This window comes from Myotis davidii, unplaced genomic scaffold (assembly GCF_000327345.1).
Source record: "Myotis davidii unplaced genomic scaffold, ASM32734v1 scaffold497, whole genome shotgun sequence".
Classification (NCBI taxonomy): domain Eukaryota; kingdom Metazoa; phylum Chordata; class Mammalia; order Chiroptera; family Vespertilionidae; genus Myotis; species Myotis davidii.
Window position 1 is genome coordinate 1993022 of NW_006288434.1, and position 26333 is coordinate 2019354.

Below are 26333 nucleotides of genomic sequence, written 5' to 3' on the forward strand. Positions count from 1 at the left end.
CTGGATGTAACCTGAGGCCACATCCTTGAGGCGCTCCTGCCTGTCATGCTCACTCATTCCCTCACAGGCTTCACTCCTGTCAGGCTCTGGTCTAAGCAACTTACACCAAGTTTTCTTTTTCTTTTTCTAACCCCCTTAGTGTAAGTTCTAATGAAGTGGATTTTTCAGGTGCCAGGTAGCCAGAAGCACACAGACTTCAAGACTAATATTAATTAAATATGAAGGCTCTGACTTCTAGTCCTCAAACTTAAAAAGCGAGTCAGTCACCTGCAAGTGGCTTCTCCATTAGGGCAGAATCAAGGTGAGACCAAAGGCCTAGTTTAGGAATGATTCCTCTGAACCCAAATTTTCCTGGTAGTAAGTTGACCCGTCACCGTATAAGTCCTCCGAAGATGGACATCCTGATATGCTTTTCCACCATCTCCCCGCTCCGTGCCTATAAAGCACTTGGCAAATTGTAGGTACTTAACAAAATTAGTTGAAAAATAAAAGTACTTGATAGCTGCCTTTGTTTAAAATGGGTGCTTCTTAACTTGTCACAGAAAATTATATATACTCAGTGTATTAGAAAAGGATTTAGCCCAGCTGGTGTGGCTCAGTGGTTGAGTGTCAACCTATGAACCAGGTCAGGGTTTGATTCCCGGTCAGGGCACGTGCCCGGGTTGCAGGCTCCATCTCCAGTTGTGGGCATGTGTGAGGCAGCCAATTAATGATTCTCTAGCATCATTGATGTTTCTCTCTCTCCCTCTCTCTCTGAAATCAATAATGAAAAAAAATATATTTTTTAAAAGGATTTAAGATAAATATCACATGATCTCACTCATTTGTGGAATATAATGAACAACATAAACTGATGAACAAAAATAGGTCCGGAGACAAAGAAGCATGGAAGAGACTGTCAAACTTCAGAGAGAAGGTGGAGGGAGGGGAAGAGGGAGAAGAGCCAACCGAAGGTGGGAGAGGGGCGGAAGATTTAGCAAAATTTAATCCCTACACAAGGGTCAAGGTTCCAGATTAAAATTTAAAAGATATAGCTACATTTTGTCTACAGTGTACAAGTCTCAACAAATCACTGAAAATATAATGAAAGTCAACAGAAAACTAAGATTTTGCTTTATGTGCAAGATTTTATGAACCCACATAAAATGAAGCTAAGCTCTATTTCTCTAAATATCCTAATCTCAAACATTTTGGGGCTTTGTTTTTGTTTATTTTTTTACTTCAATTACAGCTGCACTAGAAGCAATGTTAGTATCAGACAAGTATAAGACACAAAGCTATTTCTTAATGCCAACCCTCAAATGTCTACAGATGTATAATCAAGTGTAACCACAAATAGGATTTAAACAAATTTGGTGAAAGCAGTCTGAGAATTTTCAACAGATGCTGAGAGAGTTCTGAATCAGCTGTAAGATTTGATGGAGGAAGATGTCTGGCTGATTGGGTTAACAAGGCTCACCTGCATTTCTGCAGCTAGCGGCAATGAGATAGAGCACCATCAAGCTGTGAGGATTGAAAATCTTACTCCGATTCACACGCTAGCATCTTGTTGCTGATAATGGAGACTTATGCCAAGAGAGAAAATTGTCAAGTCTAGTTTTCTCAGCGTTCAACAGTAAACATCCAAATGAAAGAGATAATTCATAAAGTAACATGATGTACGAGAGAGAAAAAAGTAATTTGTTCTTCAGAGCTAGTTTTTTTTAAAAAAAGGCAACAATTTCAGATGTGGAAACTTGTTTTAGAGATTTTTGTATTTATTATTTCCAGAGATAAAAATCAAGATGAAATTCTTTCCCAGATAGAAGTGTGTATAGGGGAGGGGATTTTTGGTACCTAATTGAAAATAAATAAACTCCCAAGTGACAGCCTTGAGGACCTAGATAAGCCCAGATACCCTAATTTAATATCATAACAGACAGTACAGTTTTTCCTCAGCAATCTAGAGATTTTATCCATGAAAATACTAGGCCCTGCATTCTTTTTTTTTTAATATATTTTTTATTGATTTCAGAGAGGAAGGGAGAGAGATAGAGAGATAGAAACATCAATGATGAGAAAGAATCATTGATTGGCTGCCTTCTGCATGCCTAGCCAGTGCAGGCCTGTTCTATCACTGCTACTCCTGCCTATATCAAAGGTCTTCCTTCACGGATGTTGAGAAGTTTTATACCTTGCAAGAAAAAAAGAAAGAGTGGAGGAGGAAAAGAGATGAAGAGGAGGAGGGAGAAGGGAGGGTGGAAAAACTTCTGTTCTCAGTGTATTCATTTGATACACTTATTCTGTGACTGCTGCCAGATTAACAAGTGCACCTCCCAGTGGCAGCTATGGTTAAAAATGTCCAACTTTTTAAATTAATGTTTGGCTCTTGAATCACTTCATTCCCACTGATGAATTCACTGTACTTTCCAATTTGTTGGAAAACACTTTGGCGTTATCTCTTAAATTTGAACATATGAATGGAATATATCCAAGAGAAACTCTTACATATGTACAACAGGAGATATGTTTATAGCAGCATTCTCACAACAGCAAAAATTTAGAAACAATCCAAAGACCCACAGATGGGAGAGTGGATTAAAACCTATGATACAGTCACACTATGGAATATCATACAGCCGACAAAATAAGTAAATTAAAATTAACTGGAAATAAAACAGTACAATTTTTTCTAGAAATATATAAAGAAAATAAAGGAATGATGAACGTGGAACTCAATATAATTGGCATAAACTGGAGAAGTTGGGAATATGAGATGAGGTAACCAAATGGTTAGATGTAAATTATTGCTAAGGTTCCAGCTCTTGCTTGGGATGGTAGGTACATGGGTGCATATTAGGTTATTATAAATTAATTAACATTTTCCTGAGTAGCTAGTAAAAGATTTCTCTTCTTGCCATAAAACTAGGCAGGATAGATGAAACCACCATTTTAAGGCACTGGACGTAGTACAACGCGGAGAATCTTGAAACAGGAAATGCATATTAGATAAGTTCCACACTAGTTTTCTGATTACAAACAATCTCCCAACCATAGCACGAGGAACTGAAGCCCAGGCAGAAAGCATCGCATTACTAAGCATAAGAAACAGCTGCTAAAAAACTGTTAGATTAGAATTCATATCCAAAACAGAACAACAAAATACATGAAGCAAAAAAAAGATAGACTAATATAAGAAACAGACAAATATGAATCAACTCAGTAGATGATCAACTCAGTAGATGTAGTATTTAACAAAATACAACACCCATTTGGCATAAATAGATCAATGGAATAGAATACAGAGCCCAGAAAAAAACACTATTCATTTATAACAACTAATTGATAACAAAGGAGTCAAGAATATATAAGGGGGAAAGAACATTGTTGGAAGTTTTAACACTCTTTTTCTCAGTAAATGATGAAAAGCAAATAAAAATTCATAGAGATAAAAAAAATTGAGAACACACACAGATAAAAATTACAGACCAATATTCCTAATGAACATACATTCAAAAATCCTCAACAAAATATTAGCAAATGGAGGCAACAAACATTAAAAGTATGATATACCATGACAAAATGGGATTTATTCCAGGGATGCAAAGACGGTTCAACATCTGCAAAGCAATCCAAGTGATACACCACATTAATAAAGAATAAAAATCCTATGATCAACTCAGTAGATGTAGTATTTAACAAAATACAACACCCATTTGGCATAAATAGATCAATGGAATAGAATAGAGAGCCCAGAAAAAAACACTATTCATTTATAACAACTAATTGATAACAAAGGAGTCAAGAATATATAAGGGGGAAAGGACAGACTCCTCACAACATGGTGTTGGGAAAACTAGGCAATCACATGCAAAAGAATGAAACTGAACCACTATATTGCACCATACCCAAAAATCAACTCCACGTGGATTAAAGACTTTAACCTAAGACCTGAAACCATAAAACTGCTAAAGAAAACACAAGCAGTAAGCGCCCTAACATCAGTCTTGGCAATAATTTTTAATACGATAGCAAAGGTAAAAGCAACAAAGGGAAATATAAACAAGTGGAACATCAGACTAAAAAGCTTCTGTACAACAAAGGAGGCCCACCAACAAAATAAAGAGGCACGCTTTGGAGAGAAAAATATCTGCAAAATAATATATCTGATAATGGATTAATATCCAAAAAATATAGAGAGGTCATATAACTCAATAACAGAAAACAAACAAGCCAACTAAAAAATGGGCAGAGGATCTGAACAGACCACTTTCAAAGAAGACAATGGCAGACGGGCACACAAAAAAGATTTTCAACGTCATTAATCATTAGGAACGTGAAAATCAAAGCTACAATGAGATATCCTCTCACACCTGTTAGTTAGAATAGTTCTTATCAAAGAGACAAGAGATCACAAGTGTCGGCAAACATGTGGATAAAAGGAAACCCTTGTGCACTGCTGGTGGGAATAGGGTTGCAGGCTTGATCCCCGGTGGGAGGGCTTGCAGGAGGCAGTCGTTCAATAATTCTCTCTCATCATTGATGTTTCTATCTCTCTCCCTTCCTCTCTGAAATCAATCAAAAAAAATTTTTTTAAGAAAAAAATTTAAAATGGAACTAACATATGAACCAGCAATTCTACTTCTAAAGAAAACAAAAACACTAGCTCCAAAAGATCTCTATACCCCCCATGTTCACTGTAGTATATTTACAATAGCCAAGATGTGAAAACAAGCTAAGTGACTGTGGATGGATAATGGATTAAGGAAATATGATTTATTATTACATAGATGATTATAAAGCATGTATATATATTTAAATATTTAAATATTATTCAACCATAAACAAAGTCAAATTCTGCCATTTGCAATACCATGGATGTACCTTGAAGGCATTAGGCTAAGTTAAGTAAGTCAGACAGAGAAAGACTGCTACACAAATTCATAAATATGAGAAGAAATAGCTGGGTGACAAAGGGAGGAGGGGGTGGGGGTGAAATGGGTAAAGGTATAGGTGTTCAAAACTATAAACTTCCAGCTAGAAGAGAAATAAGTCCTGGGACATGATGTCCAGCATGTGACTATAGTTAACAATATTGTATTATATATTTGAAAGTTGCTGAGAGAGTAAATCTTCAAACTTATCATCACAGGATTAAAAAAAATAATAACTGCAGTGATGAATGTTAACTAATTTTGGTAATCATTGTGCAATGTATACATGTATCAAATCATTATGTTGTAGTCCTACTACTATATGTCAGTATATCTCAATTTTAAAAAGAATTACTATAAAAATAAAATGATCCCTAGCTCGTTTGGTTCAGTGGATAGAATGTCAACCTGCGGACTGAAAGGTCCCAGGCTCAATTCCAGTCAAGGGCACATGCCCCAGTTGCAAGCTTGGCCTCCAGTAGGGGGCGTGCAGAAGGCAGCCGATCAATGATGCTTTCTCATCATTGATGTCTCTATTTCTCTCCCCCTCTCCCTTCCTCTCTAAAATCAGTAAAAATATTTCTTTTAAATAAATTAATAAAATGAACAGAATTATGAGCTAAAAAATGCAAGAGGCCTCTAGAAGCTGAGAGCCACCAGGAAACAGGAACTTCAGTCCACAACCCAAAGTACTGGGTTCTGCAACAATCTTAATGAAGCTGGAAGTGGGTTCTTGCACGATCTTCCAGAGAAGAGCCTAGGCTAGCTGGCATCTTGATTCGGTCTTGGAGACCCTAAGCCGAGAGCTCAGATGACCCCACCGGAACTTCTGATCTACAGAAATGCGAGATAATAAATGGGTATTGTTTTAACCCTCTACACTGGTGGTAACAGAAAACTAATATGTGATACACTCATATTAAGTGTTTTATAAAGTAATGAATCTTCTTAACAGAATAGATATCCCAGAAAACGAACCTCACTTATACCATTATTTAATTGTCTATAAAGGTAACAAAACAATCCAATAGAGTGCAGAAAGTCTTTAATTCTATTCAATAAACAGTGATGGAACACTGAAAATCCAGAAAAATCTAAATCTTGACCTCTATCTTCACACCATACACACAAAAACTAATATGTGAGAGTGTGGTATATTCATATCATGGAATGCTACTCACGAATAAATACAAATGAAAAAGCTATTCTTACATGTAATGGCATGGGTGAATGTTTAAAATTATGCTAAGTCTTTTGTGAAAGAGTATATTCTATATGATTTCAATTATATAAAGTTCTAGAACAGACAGAGTGCATTTATAGTCGGGGGGTGGAGCAGAACGATATTTGGGTGTAGAGCAGTGGTTCTCAACCTTCTGGCCCTGTAAATACAGTTCCTCATGTAGTGACCCAACCATCAAATTATTTTCGTTGCTACTTCATAACTGTCATGTTGCTACTGTTATGAATCGTAATGTAAATATCTGATATGCAGGATGGTCTTAGGCGACCCCTGCTAAAGGGTCGTTCGACCGCCAAAGGGATCACGACCCACAGGTTGAGAACCGCTGGGTTAGGGGCTGAGGGAAGCTGGTATGGACTGGAAAGAAACCTGAGGGCTAAGTGTGGAAACTCAGGGGTTAATGAATATATAATCCCTAAGTCAAGAAGCTCACGGTAGAGTGACCTTCCCGTATCACACAGCCAGTGAGTAGCCAACACAAGACATGAACACAAGTCCTGACACTAGACAAGGTAAAGCTACCACTCTTTGTGGAAGAGTCAGGCATAAATCAATCCCTGATTGAACATGGCAGCTGTCCTTGTCATTTTCCATCACCTCTATCTCTGACATTTCAAAGGTCACACAATGAGAAGGAAAATGTAAAGGAGTTGAAGTAAGAAGTCCTGGATTTGATTTAAGCAATCTGCTAAAAATTGTGTTTCTTGGAGTCGAATGTGGGTCCCATGTCCCACTTTCTAAACCAGAGCTGTTCTACTTTTACCCGCTTTACATATTGAGTTAGTTTTTGAAGACAGTATTCTCTGATAAAAACAAACAAAAAGCGTAGATTACAAAACACTGGGCAAGCCCCGCTGGCATGGCTCAGTGGTTGAGCAATGACCTATGAACCAGGAGGTCATGGTTCAATTCCAGGTCAGGGCACATGCCCAAGTTGTAGGTTTGAGCCCCAGTGTGGGGCATGCAGGAGGCAGCCAATCAATGATTCTCTGTCACTATTGATGTTTCTCTCTCGCCTTTTCTCTTCCTTCCTGAAATCAATAAAAATATATTAAATAATAATAATAAGCACTAGGCAGGAGAAGGGCCTTTACATTTGAAGACACTACAATTTTAAAGTTCAATGGCTTTTTCCAGTTTGTCCAAAGGGAGTGTTCACACACATTCCTGATATACTTAAAATGTCTCAAATTCAGAAGCCAAACTCAAATCATGAGTCAGTCCTAGGGATTCTTTTGCTGAGTATATGAATCTTTGTAATCGTAAATGGATATGAAGACAGTCATAGCACATATGAAATGAATCCATTTTACAATTCAGTTAATAGTGCCAGAATTAAACACAAAGAAGTTTACCAGGAATTGTCTTCCTTGAGTTTTGTACGATCTGTTATGATCATATAAAAGTTTATAATAAAAAAGCACACTGAACATTTACCTGTCAGTCATCAACAATAGCAGTAACTTTATAAAAAGTTATTTAAATAAGGAAAATACTTAAAGATTATTCATCAGTATCAGATTAAGTATCTAGACCAGGGGCCCTCAAACTACGGCCCGCGGGCCACATGCAAATACAAATATTGTATTTGTTCCCGTTTTGTTTTTTCACTTCAAAATAAGATAGGTGCAGTGTGCATAGGAATTTGTTCATAGTTTTTTTTTAAACTATAGTCCGGCCCTCCAACGGTCTGAGGGACAGTGAACTGGTCCCCTGTTTAAAAAGTTTGAGGACCCCTGATCTAGACTAATAATTGTGATTATAGCTAAGGTCCATAATAAAGATTTGAGTAAAAATAGTAGTTATATACATATCTGTGAATTAAGTCATTTTAATTAGAAATATATACTTGATAAGATAACCTTTTATGTCGATGGTGTATAATTTTTATATTTATAATTATTATACATTTAACAAGGTTTATATACATGCATAATACACGCAGGTTGTGTGCATCTATGCACATGTATCAGACTACTGGGTGGCTCGAAACTTCAGAATGCAGACTGTTTATAAAATATGTTCCCATCATGACATATTGATTGTGTTGCACTCCTCCCAACTCCAAACAATACACACTGTGAGTGCTGCATTCCCAGAGCTATGGAAAGTGAGCATGCTCTTATTTCAATGTCAGAGTAGCCAATAATGTGCCATGATAAATAACAGGTGTCTGAGCCAAAAATCCTGAACACATACTGATGGCTTCATTATAAACCAAAGCGATAGTAAACGCTGTGGAAGTGATTAAGTATTCCTGACAAAAAAAAAACACTACCAGGCTAAATAATTAAGCATTCATTTTACAAATTCAATAAATAACACTGTTTTATATTTCTATTTTTAAGTAATATTAATGTTTTAGAACTGTGAAACTGTTTCAGTGGAAAAGAACCCATTTACACTAGGTGATTTCAAGCTTTCCATTTCTTTTTATAATGAGAACAGCTCCATAATTTATTGTCTAATAAACACTTTTGAGAGAGAGAAAAGTGTTATTAATAATAAAGAGTGGAAGATAGCAGTCATAAACTAGGACTAGTTCAGACAAACCGGAACTTATGGTTAACTTACTTACAATTAAAAATACCTACTACAAATCCAAATATTCTTTGGTCTGCTACGCTTTTTTACCCTTACATTTAATATGAAAGTCTGCATGTCTTTTAATATAAAAGTCTGCACATATATACAAAGGGAGAGAAAGACTGTCTTTACCTATTCCGAGTAAATCAAGTTCTATTATGCCCCTGTGTGGCCAACCAGCACAGCAAATTCACTCTCACACCTTTGGTGACGAAGAAATAATTACAATCTGGAAGAAAATACGTTTTCTTCACAGTACAAGAAAGATTACTAAAAATCAGTAAATGGGGAAACTTGGGAGATATTAAGTACATTATTCCAGAAATGTTATCACAAAAGATGGCCATCATCTCTTGAATAATGTTCAAAGCAACTGATTACTCAGCGCAGTGAACTGTATTAAAAATATACCTCTAGCATCCCAATATTTATGTTTCCTTCCAAAAACAAGATTGCAAAACTTAGATTTCATAATGAATTTAATACCTGAGGACTTTTCTACTGGCAATAAAAGCAATTATCTTTGTATCCGGATTAATTTATATCGGGGGACATGAGTTTACAGTAAGAAAACTTGACAACAAGAGTTTAGATCAAAGTGGCATTTCATCAAAACCTATCAAGTGGGTTGCCGTAGGACACAGACACTGTGTGTGGCTTCTTCGTGCTGGACCTTCAGTTGTTTCATTTTAACTGTAAAAGAACACAGGATATCCTGCCACCTCTTTAATGCCCTACAATGGTACTCAAGATCCACAATGATAAGAGAATAAGTTAAAAACTTCCAGATTGAAACATAGGGTTTTGTGCTATAAGGTTCCCAACAAAAAGCCTAAAATATTCTAATGATTTCCACTCACATGTAAATTTCAATTATTCATTAGGTAATAAAATGCTTTAACAATCTATATTAATCTCCAGTTTAGTGATTTGTGATACATAAAATGTTATAGGTGTCTTTAAAATCTTTGCTCCTTTGCAAGTTAAATCTGGAAATGTTTTTGGAGCAATTGTTTTGGGAAATTTTCATCTTAATCTTCTATTGCTAATATGTCATAGAAGTAAATTGCCCTATCATCTGACAACCTGATGAAGGTTGCATTGCAGATTTAGGGATAAGATTGGGTACCTAGAAAAAGCCTCAAGAAAACTCCCTGAAAGGGTCCTCTTTAGATAATACGTTGTCTACAACTGATACATGGTACTATTCTAGTCATTTCTCCTAGAAAGCAATTCAGAAGAAAATATAACCTAATTGTCCATATCCCTGATGTTATTTATTGTCTATCAGTGTAAAGATGGAATTAATGTCACAATACAAATACTGAATATTCCATTTCAACTAGTCCAAACAGATGAGAACTATTCATGTAATAATAACCAAACTGTTCTTTCCAGAGGTGATACTTATGTAATTGATGCTTCAGATCTCAAACGCATAATGTCCAGTCCATGAAGTTGAAAGTCTCATTACTTAGAAAAATTTTAAGTTGTAAGATAACATCTTCTAATGACATAGTCATTATTCTTCCATTTTTTTCTTCAAGGATGATTTTTTTTTAAAGTCTAAATCTTACTTTCTGATTCTATGCTAACTTGAAATGTTGATGCTTAGGTATTTATATTTTTTTTCATCTAAGCAAAATAATAATTTTAAAAGACCATTGTGTCTGATCGGAACACAAAGTAACCAAAACATTAAAATATGTGCAGGGGGGCTTTATTAACTGCACGTTCTTATAAATTTATTTTTACTCTTCATACTTCTAAAATAATAGCTATTTTTAAATTGGTTTTGACTTACTTTGTAAGTAAATCAAATACTTGATTAGTTATGAAGATCAATAGATCTACATGTGAAAGAAAAGTCTTATGTTTTTAGAAGACCAAGTTAAGAACATAGGAAGTGGTTTTTTCCCCCTCTAAAACAGAATAAATTCTTTATTGATTGTTTCAGATTATTTAGGTTAAAAAAAGTTAAATAAGACTGGTCTTACAGAATCCTTACAAACTCCACAATTTAATATTTAATTACCACAGCATAAAATTCCAGATTGTTAATAATGAGAGCATGACAATTATAAGCATGACAACTTGTGCTAAAAGAAACTTGTGGCCAAAGCAAATGTGTAGTAATAGGGGTGCACATAATTCCCTCAAAAAATAGATATTCTCATATTTTAAACCTAGTAACACTTACTTTAAAATTAATTCCATACTATGCACAATTCTTAAATATTTTTAAACACATAAATTCTTGGCATTAAAAAAAAGAGAAATCAAATATCGAAAGTATTTATAAGGGATGAGTACATATCCTAAAACTCTAGTTACTAGTACCTTTGGGTCCAGGAATTCTTAAGAAAGCCATACTTAAATCAATACAGATTATTTTTATCATAAACCATACACTTAAATATTATATTGCTAAGTAAGAAATCCTACTATCTTTCTATCTGAAACTATAGAGAACCTATCATAGCATTTCACATGCTGCTATATATTTTACATTAGTCTGAAAACAAAATATTTAAAAAATAGAATTAGTTAACTGAACAGATCTGCACTGGGGAAAGATGTGAAATTTTATTAAAAGGAAACATGCTGCTCCACATTCAATGGAAAGGTCATAGATATATTTATCATCAGTAAATGTTTTAAATGCCTAGACATTTATAAAGCCTCCTTTACGTTTGTTACATCAAAACATATACTGCTATTAGGTATTTCTTCACACTGTTCAAAGACCCTAAAAGGAAGAGAACTGCAAAACTACTCAATATTCTGTGCACTATTAGTTTTCCCTCGATTTCCAGAAGATTTCAATGCATTATCGTTTCTTACTCAGTCTTTCCCCACACGTATTTAGTTAAAATGAGCTTTTTATTTCTATACGAGGTATAGAACATTAGAAATTCTCAAAAGACAAGCAACTTAAAGGAGGAGAAAACTGGATGACAAAACTGCATTTTAAAAGCATTCTTCTATACGCTATCTCTTTAAACCATAAGCTAGAGAAACCACCTAAAACATATGTTCAGAATTTAACAACCTTCACCACACACACACACACACACACAAAAAGATCAGGTTGAAAAGCAATAGAATTTATAACAAAGCATCCTTCCAAACTAGCCAATCTAATACAAAGCCTTATTAGCAGTTCCATAATAGAGCCTGTTTAAAAGTGATTATTGATCCCTGCATAGAAAAATATCTCAGACCTAGAAAACATCTTCCGCATGTTTTACAAAGAGCATGCACAACTGCTAATGCACCTTTGCCAGCAAATCACGCATGATTATTTAGCCCCATCCCCACATATGCAATATAATAACTGCCATGATCACAAAGAGAAAGATGCCAGGCATTTTAAGTTAATCCTTTTATTTCTTAGAAAATGAAATCATGAAACAGCCTGCATGATTCAGAGGTCAACCTAGTTAAATGTAAGATGCTTTCTGCGCTTTGAAGTAAGCTTGCTTTCCTTCCTAAAATCAATTAAGAACACTACATAAAATTGCCTATTTCAGATAAAAAGACAACACCCTGATGGTGCTCACATTTTAATACAGAACAATTTTTACAGACATATAAGATTAGTATTCTGAAAATACCAACACTAAAAAGAAAATACAGTTTAGCTTTACTTACCTTGTGTTATTCAGCGTTTGTCCAAAAAGCTCATTTTGTAAAATATTTGGTGGGGATGAAAAAACCCCATGAAAATGAGATAAAACAGAATTGCAGACCTGGCGCAATGTCTCAAATTGCATTTTCTTTTTTTTTTTTCCTCTGTCTCTCTCTGTCTTCTCTTTATTTTTCCTTACCACCTGTCTTTAAAGTCATCTATTTGCACACGCTGTCAAATAAAAACATGCCAATCAAGTTCCATATTTCTCCTGAGCTCTGTAAAAACTGTGCTTAAATGAGCAGAGGTTGATAGTTAATTGTACAGTCATTATTCTTCTAATTCAGTCGTAGAAGATTCAGTGCCCGAGCAGCTTTCGGCTTTCTCCTGACTGTAGCAAGAATTCCAAACAGCAGTGAGCTTTTTGGGGCTTCCCCCGCTGAAGTGTGAAGCTGACTGCTTTCATGTACTCTACTCATATTTCTCTGAGCCTATTAAAATCACGCCATGAATAGATGCTGCCGTCAGGAGTTTCAGCACATCTGGCTGCCAGCAATCAAGTCGAAGTCATAAAAATGGGGGCAAGGTCTCGTCTCAATGCTACCACCAGGTAAAAGGAAGAGAGGTGATGCATTCTCCAGCCCTCCCCTCCTTCCCTGAGAAAGAAATAACTCCGGCAACAGAGTCTATGGGTCTCTTCAATGTTCAAGCTGCTGCATAGGGCCAGAGCGTTCTCAAAATAAGTGGTATCTCCTTTGATACCATGAAGCAATAAAAAGATGAGAGACCACGGAGCTTTTACTGCCTGCATTTACAATGCCATACTTCTTCTAAAGAAACATGTGGAAATCGTCTTAATGTCTTATTTAATTTTAAAATGTCTCCATTTATGTATTTTTCTAAGAAAAGTTAATAATGTCCCTTTTTAAAGGCTATACATAGTGACTACCTGATTATTCGTGTAATTTTAGGGGGGAGTACCCTATCAATTAAAAATCACGTAAGCAGCACACATAAATATCAACATTCCAGCAAATCACAAAACACAGCTAACGCCAGTGAGACTTTATTGAATATTATTCATTGATTTTAATAATGGTGGTCATAGCTTTCTTCAGAAAAGGCTGTTTCCTGGGGGCTCCAGTAGTCTAAGAATACAATACCCCAGATCATCCTCCCTTCTCAATGAGTAGTTCTGGTTTAGATAAAATCTTGGATTATTCTATATCCAGGTGCATCCATCTTTCTACAAAAAAAAATGTTCTAGAAGTGTGTAATCCAAATTTTAAAAATCAACACACTTATACAGATTAATGTTTCTTGATCTTTAATTGCTCCTAAACCATAACATTTATTTAACAGATGCATCCCTTTTAACCCCTTCTCTTTTACCTCAGCTTTTTAAAAAATATATTTCTTTGATTTCAGAGAGAAAGGAAAAGAGAGAGACATAGAAACATCAATGATGAAAGAGGATCATTGATTGGCTACCTCCTGCACGCCCCCTACTGGGGATGAAGCCCACAACCCAGGCATGTGCCCTTGGCCAGAATTGAACCCAAGACCCTTCAGTCTGCAAGCTAAAGCTCTATCCACTGAGCCAAGCCTAGAGCTAGGGCTTTACCTCAACTTTTAGCCCTAAATCCCTCTATTCCCTTCTGTACACATACCACTATCAATAAATAGGCATGTAAATACACTAAGAAGTTTTTTTTTTTAACTGGTGAATTCTTTTTTGACATGAGTAAACATGTCACAAAAGAACAATACAAAATAAGCATGTAATAATACACATTTTAAATGACACAAAAATATTCTATAACATAAAATTTTAAACAACTAATTTTTTTAATATATTTTATTGATTTTTTACAGAGAGGAAGGGAGAGAGATAGTTAGAAACATTGATGAGAGAGACACGTTGATCAGCTGCCTCCTGCACACCCCGCACTGGGGATGTGCCTGCAACCCAGGTACATGCCCTTGACCGGAATCGAAACTGGGACCCTTCAGTCTGCAGGCCGACGCTCTATCCACTGAGCGAAACCAGTTTCGGCAACTAATTTTTTTTATAAACTAAGATGTCCAATTATGGGGTTTGTCCTCAAAAGTGCTCCTATTTTGCTTACTATTTAAGCAATAACTTTTATAGGTGCACACTAATCTAGTTATGAAATATATATACACACATAAAGTATTTTTTCGTTTACAAAGTACTTCTAAATCTATTTTTTAATATCCAGAAAACATGAGTGGGTGGTAATGTTGCTATAATTTTTTAAAATTTGTTTTTAATTTTTATTGAATTTATTGGTTAATAAAATTATATAGGTTTTATGTGTACAATCCTATAATACATCATCTGCATATAGTACTGAGTGTTCACCACCCGAAGTCATCTCCTTCCATCACCACTTACCTCCCTTTGACCCTCTTCTCTCTTCTCACCCCTCCTTCCCTCTGTTAATCACCATACTATTGTCTGTGTCTACAGGTTTTTTTGTGGTTTCTTTTTGCTTAATCCCTTCACCTTTTTTACCCAGCCTCCAGCCTCCCTCCCCTCCGACAGCTGTTGGTCTGTTTGCTGTATCTATGAGTCTGTTTCTATTATGTTTGTTTATTTTGTTCATTAGATTCCACATATAAGTGAAATCATATTGAAGCTGTAGGGGACTGAAGATCACACAGCTTGTAAAATATTTGAATGAAGATCTTCAACTATGGGCTCCATTTCAAATGCTCCTTACCTATCTTTCTCTCTACTGCCTACACACGCACACGGGCACATACACACACACACATAAATACACACATCTACTTGTGAACAGACCAGTCTCTGTAGATGAACTGAAACACCAGCGATCAATCAAGGATATTTCACTTAGAGCCAACATCTCAAAATTTCTCACATTTCTGAAAGATCAATTTCTATAAATTGAAACATATACATTGTTAAAATTCTTAATTTCAAAGCTCATACTATCTGTGATAAAACATATAAATATATGCCCCCTATGGGTAGATTCAATTTTTGTAAATAATCAAAAGCCCTTTTGAAGCAAGTCTATTAAATAAGAGGTCGATTACACAGCAAAACATTCTTTGTTTTTAAAGAGAAAATTTCTTTTGTGTTTCAAAATAGGATCTGAAGGCAAGATCAGGAATACTTTAAAAAATGGTCTAGCAATGGAAACATCACTGGAATGAGCATTAAAATAACTCCTTTGAAAGAGCAAACAATGTAGCTACTGCCTTTCTCTAGGTCTCGCTACCAACAGGCACTACTGGTCAGCTTCCTCTTCGTACCCTCAATATCCCACAAGTGATTTCCTCAGCTTTCACCTGCTCCTCTTCATCCCTAAGGGCTCAAATGTCACTTTCTTGAGAACACTTAAATTTTACAGTTTTAAAGATGTCTGGCTTTATTTTGAATTTTTAAGAGTACCAAATCTTTTCTATTATAATGCTCCATACATGTAAACATCTAAACATAGCTGATCAATTAATGAAACCATATGGTATACAATATGTATAATCTATAACAAAATCCATGAAATGCTAAAGAAATTTTTCATCTTATTAAAATATAGATCTGTAGTTTTACCTACATAATTGAAATAACTGCACTGCTCTTCCATTGCTTTATTCTTGTTCCACTGACTATCTGTAGCATCTGACTCATTAAAATCTTGGGCTTAGCCCTAGCCGGTATGGCTCAGTGGATAGAGCATCAGCCTGTGGAATGAAAGGTCCCAGCTTCAATTCCGGTCAATGGCACATGCCCAGGTTGCAGGCTCAATCCCCAGTAGGGGGTGTGCAGGAGGCAGCCAATCAATGATTCTTTGTTATCATTGATGTTTCTATCTCTCTCTCCCTCTCCCTTCCTCTCTGAAATCAATAAAAATATTTTTTAAAAAGAAAAATTGGGCGTAGAAGAATTATGGTCCAGAGAACCAGGTGAATTATTACATATTTTGCAAATGGAAGTCTGGTATTATAATATTTCCTAAGCTAAAACCACAAACCCATTCATCTCAGGGATAACAAATAAGCAAAAAAATAAAAGGCAGATGACAAAACTTCCAAAAAGGGGTGGGGGAAGGGCATCAATAAAGATACCTATATCCATTAGCAACGGTATATAGCCACTTCAACTCCGTGTGGGCCACACAGTATGTCCAGGTACAGAAGAAAGACTGCCCAGACCCAAAAAGTACACTAGAAACTTAAAGACATCAGAAAAGTTTAGTTCAAAATACTTACAGCAGTTTTCATTAACATGTTTTTTCACAATTTGTATTTAAAATGTTTAATGTTGACATTATTGCAGGTGTTCCCCTCTTCTCCTCCTTTGCCCACGCCCACCCACCCCTGCCTCCCCCTCCCTTGGCCTTTACCACACTATTGTCCATGTCCATGGGGTGTGCATATAACCCCTTCACCTTCTTTATCCAGTCACCCCACTCCCCTCCCCTCGGGCACCAGCCACTCTGTTCCATGTGTCCATGCTTCTGGTTCCATGTTGTTGGTCAGTTTATTTTGTTCATTTAGATTCCACATATAAGTGAGATCATACGGTATTTGTTTTAAAAGCATGTTGATGCTCAGTTGTTTTCTGATGCACAAAAATAGTATTTCCTTACAGCAGTTTTCATTAACATGTTTTTTCACAATTTGTATTTAAAATGTTTAATGTTGACATTATTGCAGGTGTTCCCCTCTTCTCCTCCTTTGCCCACGCCCACCCACCCCTGCCTCCCCCTCCCTTGGCCTTTACCACACTATTGTCCATGTCCATGGGGTGTGCATATAACCCCTTCACCTTCTTTATCCAGTCACCTCGCCCCCCTCCCCTCGGGCACCAGCCACTCTGTTCCATGTGTCCATGCTTCTGGTTCCATGTTGTTGGTCAGTTTATTTTGTTCATTAGATTCCACATATTAGTGAGATCATACGGTATTTGTTTTAAAAGCATGCTGATGCTCAGTTGTTTTCTGATGCACAAAAATAGTAGTTCCTGGGCTTGAACTCTATCTCGTTTTGACCATTGCTACAGAATAGATACCTTACAGTTTCTACCATCTAGTTCAGAAAGGGATAGAGAAAGCTCCACAAATGTATGAAGCCACACCACCATCGTTATCATCTGACTCCTCTTTCTAGACCAGAAATGTGAGGGCTAATCCTATGGAGTGTTTGGTGTGAGCTGCATTATGAGACGTATGACAGGGTTGCTTCAACAGTCCAGTGCCAGAGCAACTCTTTTTTTTAATTTATCTTTATTGTTCAAAATATTGCAGATATCCCCTAACTCTTCCCCCTCCTCCCCGCTCCCTCCCCAGGCCTTCACCGCACTATTGTCTGTGTCCAAGAGTTATGCATATATGCACTAAGTTCTTTGGTTAATATCCTCCTGCCCCCCTTCCCTCTGAGATTCGTCAGTCTGGTGCGTGCTTCCACGTCTCTGCATCTCTCTTGTTCATCAGTTTATTTTGTTCATTAGATTCCACATATGAGTGAGATCAGGTGACACTTATCTTTCTCTGACTGGCTTATTCCACTTAGCATCATACTCTCCAGGTCCCTCCATGCTGTCTCAAAGGGTAACTCATCAAAGCAGTTCCTATACCTACAAACCGACAGCAGCAGAAATATCTTTCCCATTGGATGCAAGAGTTAGGTTATTGAGTACCAATCCTAGATTTAAGCTCAAGAACAAAAATGTCCAGAGTGACTCTCTGACGCACAGAGATGCCATGGTTTAGGTCAGTGATTCTCAAACTTCCTAATGCCGCGACCCTTTAATACAGTTCCTCATGTTGTGGTGACCCCCAATTTCACTGTTACAAATTGAACATAATTAAAGCATAGTGATTAATCACTAAAAAACAATATGTAATTATATGTGTGTTTTCCGATGGTCTTAGGCAACCCCTGGGAAAGGGTCGTTCGACCCCCAAAGGGGTTGAGAACCGCTGGTTTAGAGGAAAGAGAACCAAGATCTCTGAAAACACAATTTGGCAAGTCTCTCCAGTCTTGTGACTGAGGATATGCTCCCTTGATAACTATCAAGAGAGTCCCTGAAAGCAACACCACAATTTCGGGAGCTATATGAATATGAGTAAGATCCAACTCCTTCTCTAATAGCTACATTCACCAAGAACCACAGTATAAGGGATATTTATAGCCTTGAGACTCCAAGCACTCACACCTAAGCTTACAAAATGTCTTCACAAGGCACCTCAGCTACCTAATAACTTCCAAGTGTCCCTAGATGCTTCAGTAGAGAAATGCAGGCTGCACATTGTTATCTTAAGAAAATTGGAAAGATACTCATTGGCACAACTATAAATGTGTTTAGCAAAATATGGGAACAATAAAATACTATGCAATAATACTGGCCACCAAGAGTTCCCATCTGCAATTTCTTTCTTTCAAGCAATTTCCTTCTAGTCATTACACATGAAAAAGTGGGGAAATGAAGGCACTAAAAACATAGCAAAATATTATTTCACTCTATGTGGATGCAGGGAGATCAACTGGAAAGCTAATGTAGTAGTCAAAGGAAGACATTGGTTGGCTTGGATTAAAGTGATCACAATAAGATGGAGATAAAGGAGCATTATAAAAGGAGATGTTGAATCAACAAGACATAATGATTGATTTGCCACAGGGGTGGGAGGTGGTGTATGAAGGTCAAGAGAGAAGTCAAAGATGACTCTCAGATTTCTCTCTTAAGTAACCAAGCATATAGTCTTAAAACCTGCTGAGACAGAGAATGCTAAAGGAGGAGCACATTAAGGGAGGAGGAAGGGGAAGATGATGAGTTGTAGAATTTAAGCAGCATGCAAGATAGCTAAAAAGACAGATGAGTATGCAGTTGAGTGTGTCACTCTGGAGTTCAGAAGAGAGTTCTCAGCTGAAGATATTAATTCAAGAAGCATCAGCATAGTAGTAATAATTTTAACCAAGAGAGTACATGAAATCACCCAAAAAAGAAAGTTCAAAATGGAGAAGGGGGGCGGGGAAGGTGTAGGGGGTGCATTATAAGACAAAGCACCAGGGAACTATTTCCACATAAAGCCATCAGGTAAAGAAGACATGAGTGAAGGAGAGCACAGAGGAGCAGACACAGAAGTAGAAGGGAAATCAGGAGAGTATGGTAGCCTAGAAGCCAATAAAAGACAGTGTTTACAAAAAATGACCAATTCCATGTTACATATTCTGTCATCTGGAATTTCAATGATTACTGCTTGTGACCCTGTGCTTCAAAACAATTCTGAAAATTCTCAGGCTCTTTTAGCCTAAAATCACTCATTCTGTAGGACCCACCAATAAGGACTGGAAGCAGATATCTTCTAACTTTCCTTCATCAACCTTCTCCCCTTTTTAGTCTTGGTTCAGCCAAAGCAGGACACCTTATGCAAATAAAGTCATGCAAATTTACATATATTCCGATTCAGTCCTATCAACTTAAAAAATGTAGTTAGATATGCCTGCCCCTTAAAAATGGACACAGAGCCCTGGCCAGTGTGACTCAGTGGTTAGAACATCATGATTTATCTAGAAGATATTTCTTTCTTTAATGCCCGACCACACATATCCAATCTAACAAGTAATTTCTATTCATTCCACCTTCTAAATGAAGCATAAATCCACATTTCCATCGTGTTACTACAATTCTAGTTCAAACTACCAACAACTCTCTCCTAAATTACTTCAAGAGACTCCTAACTTCTCTCCACATCAATTCTTACCCTACAAACCATTCTCGACACAACAGAATCCTTCCTTATATAATAAAAGGGTAATATGCAAATTGACCCTAACAGCAGAACGACTGGTGGCTATGATGCGCGCTGACCACCAGGGGGCAGATGCTCAACACAAGAGCTGCCCTGGGGGTCAGTGCGCTCCCACAGGGGGAGCACTGTTCAGCCAGAAGTCGGGCTCATGGCTGGTGAGCACAGGTGGCAGCGGGAGCTTCTCCTGACCCCACTGCACCACTAAGGCCATCAGTGGGACATCCTCCGAGGGCTCCATGTTAAACAATGGTATCCTAGCACATTTAGAATAGAATAGTAACTCCTTCATTTTACAGAAAGGAAGTAAGATGCATTTTTTTGGTCCAGGTGGTTGGTGATGGAGTTAGAATGAGCATGCACACCTCCTTCCTCTCAGGCCAGTCCTCCTTACATAATACTACCACGTCTTCGACATTCAGCAACTCCTTATGGATGCTCTCATTTAAAGTGCAAACTAACTTCACAGTTCATAAGTGTCCCAGAATGTAAAAGAGAAAGTATGCTGTGAAAATACAAATGAGAAGGTCAACGTAGACTTTGAAAATAAACATAATTTCCAAATCCCATGTATTTTGAGAGAATAAACACTGGATCAAAATATATTTAGGGGAAATACTAAAATGAGAAAGATCAAACTTTTATAATCCTCCCTACTCATGTGACTCTGATTCTTATTAAGCAAAGTCAACCAGAAAAAAACAGGTTTCATACTACTTTCTAGACAGGGATTTTAATCATGCCTCAAAATTTTTAATCATGTCAAATAAATTATATAAATGAATTTCAGATATATGTCACAGAAGTTAAAAAGTTATTTTACATCCCAACAATTTTGAGTCCATATATCCCATCGTCTTACAGTCTTCGTTGTATGAAAAATACAAACTTTTTCTGAGAGATATGACTAAAATCGGTCAATCTTGCTCTACCAACACAAATCAGTTCTCATGCACAGAAAAAGGAGAATAACATTAAAGAGATTAGATGAATAGAAGTTTCAAGAAGAATTTGAAAATATTATTGAAGAAAAATAAGTTGAAAACTAATATCTAAGAAACAGACAAACAAAAAACTGCTCTGGTGGAACTCTAATAAAAAAAGAACTGAAAAGAAAAAAAGTGGCAAGGGATTGTATCAGTAGAGAGGGGGAGGGTACCCTTAAGTTTAATTTTCCAGTTCAAGCACTGTGTAATTAGGTAAGCACAGTGAGAACTGCTCCACCAATAACCTTCAAACCAACCTTGAAAGATCTTCTTTCCAGACAAAATGCTCCAAATCACACCTTCCAACTTCCAACCGTGTCAAATAAAACATGTGGGTATATGTCACAGAAATAAAAATACTTGATTATACGTAGCAACAATGTTTATTCTCTACACGATTTACTTTTGCTGCATTTTTTTTTTTTAATTAGAGAAGCCTTGGATTACTAAAGAAGAAATCCACATGACTCTATTAATGTTCCTAACAAAAAACTGTATCCCAAATCTTAGGACAAAAGCAATTCGTTATACATTGAGCTATCTTGAGATGTTTGAAACTAAGTCATTCTTCAGGATTTCTAGTGATAAAAGAGATCACACAAAATTAAAATAAAAACAAGAGAAATACGCACTACTACCGTTACCAAGTGATGCATACATATATACACACATAGGAATGAGTATATATCACTAAAAATTAAATGAGACAATTTCTATAAATGTCTTACAAATTTAAAAAAAAATACATTTAAAAAACTCCTCTTGAGTTTTAAATCAAATCTCTCAATGGCTACAGCACCTTTGTAGGTAAATGCTACCGTCAAAAGATGCCAGGATCATTTCAAGAAAAACCTTGTCCCAATCCACCACCTATTCAACATTTTCCTACCTATTTCTCCTAGAAACCAAAGGTAGTAAAGATCACTTGCTTACCATGACAAAATAAACCACATGGACAAACTCAAGGGCATACCCAGAAATCAAGTGAAAAATAAGCAAGGAAGCTGAGAGTTCCATATAGGTTAGTCTGTCTTATATAACCCTGCCCAGATACAACTAAATGCTCTATTGGTGATGGAATAGGAGACAACTAAAAATTTCTAATCTGGCAATTCTAAGAAAATGCAGTCTAGTGACTTCAGAGAGGTCCCTAAGACTCTCACAAGAATCTCCAAGGTCACACCTATATTCATAATAACACTAAAATGTTACTTCCCTTTTGAACTCCCATTCTCTCATGGGTATACAGCGGAGTTTTCCGGGGGTTACATCATGTATGCTATCCCAAGAAACTGAATACAGCTGTCTTTCACTAGCTCATACATTAAAGGGATTTGCAAAAAAGAGTAAAATAGCCGAAACCGGTTTGGCTCAGTGGATAGAGCGTCGGCCTGCGGACTGAAAGGTCCCAGGTTCGATTCCGGTCAAGGGCATGTACCTGGGTTGCGCGCACTTCCCCAGTGGGGGATATGCAGGAGGCAGCTGGTCGATGTTTCTCTCTCATCGATGTTTCTAACTCTCTATCTCTATCTCTCTCCTTTCCTCTCTGTAAAAAATCAATAAAATATATTTTTTTTAAAAAAGAGTAAAATAATGCCAATTTTCTCACTAAATTTTCCTTTCCTTTTTGAAGTATGTTCTATTAGTTTCCTCTTCCTGCAAAACAAGTCACCAAAATCTTGATGGCTTAAAAAAAACCCATACAAATCCCACTTTTCATCTTATAGCGCCTGTCGTCCAAGCATGGTTTAAAGGGTATAACCAAGGTGGTGGCCAGGCCACTTTTTTTTCTAGAGCTCCAGATCCTTTTCCAAGCTCCCGTGATTGTTGGCAGAATTCAGTTCCTTCTGGCTCTAAGACTGAGGTCCCGTTTACCGGCTGTGTGTCAGCCCGGAATGTTCTCGGCTCCTAGAAACGCCCCTGCAGTTTCCTGCAATATGGTTCGCTCACAGACCTTTCCAACATGGTAGCTCACTTCTTCAAAGGCAGCAGAGGCCTCTCCTTAGTCTTCCGACTAAGACAGAGTCTCACACAATGTAATGCAAACACAGAAAGGGAATTTATATTTGTATTTGTAAATGTTTAACTATTCCCATCGTCTAGTCTACTAGCTAGAAGCAAGTCATAGTTTCCATACATACTTGAGGTAAGAGTAAAACCCATTGCAGGTCAACGTAGAATTCTATCCACTCGATACGATCAGTGAAAATGCACTGGGTTTATTGTTGTTTCGAAATTAATTAAGATATATTTTAATTCTTTTCTGTTTTTATTTCTAATGTAGTAAATATCCATAAACATTATCCATATAAACAAAATCCGTATGTGGTCCTCAATCATTTTTAAGATTGCAAAGCGGTCCCAAGACCAAAAAGTTTGAGAACCACTGCTCTAATCTCAGCTGCCTTTTGTATTTGCTTCCTCTTATATTTGACACATGATAAAAGATAAGTAACTTTCTGCAAGTAGCTTTCTCATTTTAAAACAAGTAAGCAGTAGTCATGCACCCTAAAGTGAAATTTAAAACTGAAGAAATTATTCAAGTTATCCAGCTTTCCATTACATTTAGCTTGAAATTTCGAACTATAATCATTTATATTTGTAAATGTTTAAGTATTCCCCACCCAATCGCATACTTTCACAACTTCAGAGCATTGCAGGAGCTATATTCTTAAGTAGATAAAAATAGGAGGGTACTCTGAAAAGCTAGGTCAGGGAGTGCTTATCTATAGTAACACGCAGAAAGGCAGAGAATATAAGCACAGATGCTACAGTGTAAATGAGTATAAAAAATTTCTAAGGCCCTAACCAGTTTGGCTCAGTGGATAGAGCGTCGGCTTGCGGACTGAAGGGTCCCAGGTTCGATTCTGGTCAAGGGCATGTACCTTGGTTGCGGGCACATCCCCAGCAGGGGGTGTGCAGGAGGCAGCTGATTGATGTTTCTCTCTCATCGATGTTTCTAGCTCTCTACCCCTCCTCCTTCCTCTCTGTAAAAAATCAATAAAGTATATATTTTAAAAAAATTTCTAAGGCTCCACCATGACAAACCATTATTCATGTGATTATGGATTCATAAATTTAGATGCCTAAATCCTTGAACAATTAAAGTTATCAAATAAGAAAGTGTAATATTATCTGCATTTGAAGCTTTGATTTTAATTCTAGTGAGATATGCTAAACCTTATATGAGCCTTAAAAAGACTATTCTTGCTCGTTAAGCTTCAGTACTCAGTAAGATAAATCTAGTGTCTGGTCTCTTGGAGCGCCCAAAGGGCAGTTCCCAATTGTTTCATCCCAGGCCTGTCCTTTCCCATCAGCCATAAAAGATGAAAATATGCATTGAACAAAATGCAAGTAAGCATTTACCTCAAATCAGTTTCATTTGTTACCACTTTATTCACTTTACTAAAAAATCTAAAACACAGTTTTTACGTTCACCAACCCTCACCCTTGTCCACCTCAGTATCACAGTCCAATTTTGTAGCTTTACCCATGACCTCTTTGACCAATATCAGAACTGCTTCACTTGGTATATATCGGGAGAGCCAAAGGGTAAGGGGAGAGGTGGGTGAGATGCCCTAAAAGTCAGTCTATAACATTAATATTGCCATAAAAGTCAGACTAGAAGGAATACACTCCCAGAGTCCACTGTACAGACTCACACATACACTTCTGCTACCAGTAAATCTGTAAAATCAGTGGGAAAGGATTATGTGAGCATATATGCTAATATTAGTTAACTAGAGGCCCAGTGCACAAAAATTTGTGCACTGGGGGGTGGGGGGGTCACTCAGTCTGGCCTATTTCCCTCTTGCAGTCTGAGACCCCTCGGAGGATTGTCCTTCTGCTGGCATAGGCCCGCTCCCTGGGGTATCAGGCCCAAGCCGGCAGTCAGACATCCCTCTGGTAGCCCGGCAGCCCTCGGGGGATGTTCACTTACCTGCAGGAAGCAGACCTAAGCTGCAGTCGGACAACCTTAGTGCTGCTGAAGAGGTGGGAGAGGCTCCTGCCCCCACCGCTGAGCTGGCAGCCATCAGCCTGGCTTGTGGCTGAGCAGAGCTCCCCCTGTGGGAGTGCACTGACCACCAGGGGGCAGCTTCTGCATTGAGCATCTGCCCCCTGGTGGTCATGTGTGTCATAGTGACCAGTCATTCCCAGTCATTCTGCTGTTAGGGTCAGTTTGCATATTACCCTTTTATTATATAGGATAACCTGTTATAATTTATTAAATTTTATACTTTCAATGTATGAATGACTTGAGTTATCCAAGATGCACAGTACTGTTGGAATAGATTAAGGAGTCTCAAAAATAGTAATTTCAGTGTTAACCAATGATTTTTATCAGCAAAAGCTTAAAAAAGAATGCAGCTGGCTAGCAAAACCACCACCACTGGCTAACAAATTACCCATCTTACTGTGTTTCTAGCTTCACTTTCCTTCTAATGCTACTACTAAAGCATTTTTCTTGATATAAGTATTAATACCAAAACACAACTATATATAGTTTTATAAGGGAATATATGACACTCAAAAGAAGCTTGTTAAAAAAAATAATTTATAGACGCTTTCAAGAAATAGTAGTAAATAGAGTCTCAGTCAATCAAATGTCACTAGTAGGAGAATGGATATTGGGTTATATTTGAAGTATGACTGAAAAGCAACTAAAGCAGGTCTTCAAATAACCTCCTTTCATTCAGTTCGTTTCACCCAATATTGTCTCATTATAGCACTGAGAAGATACTATAGGAATTTAACTCTTTTTTATATCAACGAGCCTATGGTAAAACTGGTTTCATTATGTTTTGTTCCCCTTAAAGTTGCAGAACCTACTGACAACATTAAGAGAGGACTCAGTGTACTTCAAGTGATCAATATATTAAACTCATACTCTAAAAGAATTAACTTCCGTAGATTTTGAATAAGAAAGACAAACCGAGAGGACAGCAGACTAAAGGTGAAACTTCTATAAGGCAAAGGAAAATAACTATGATCAAATGTCTCTACATGAAAAGTAAAAAGTCGCCAAATCCAGACAGAGACATAGAGGAATGTCACTGAAATTATTTCAAAGATACAGGCAGATGATATAAAGGTGAGTTGAAACTGAAAGAAAATATAGTTATTTGGTGTGAATTTTCCAGTTCAAGCACTGTGTAATTAGGTAAGCACAGT

The 26333-nt window shown here is 37.0% G+C and overlaps 1 protein-coding gene across 16 annotated transcripts in view; it reads right to left on the reverse strand.

Moving 5' to 3' along the window:
* The window catches only part of RIMS2 (regulating synaptic membrane exocytosis 2), a 296933-nt gene that overhangs the window by 232641 nt on the left and 37959 nt on the right, over nucleotides 1-26333 (reverse strand). Inside the window, exon 1 of one of the 16 annotated variants that reach the window (XM_006760262.2) lies at nucleotides 12397-12857. The exons of 13 other annotated variants lie outside the window; for them this stretch is intronic. In XM_006760262.2, the coding sequence (XP_006760325.1) occupies nucleotides 12397-12518 (122 nt within the window). In that variant the 5' untranslated portion in view covers nucleotides 12519-12857. Of the gene's footprint in view, nucleotides 1-12396; nucleotides 12858-26333 lie in introns of those variants that run through there. 2 more of the 16 variants (XM_006760265.2, XM_015561726.1) reach the window with 2 other exon arrangements.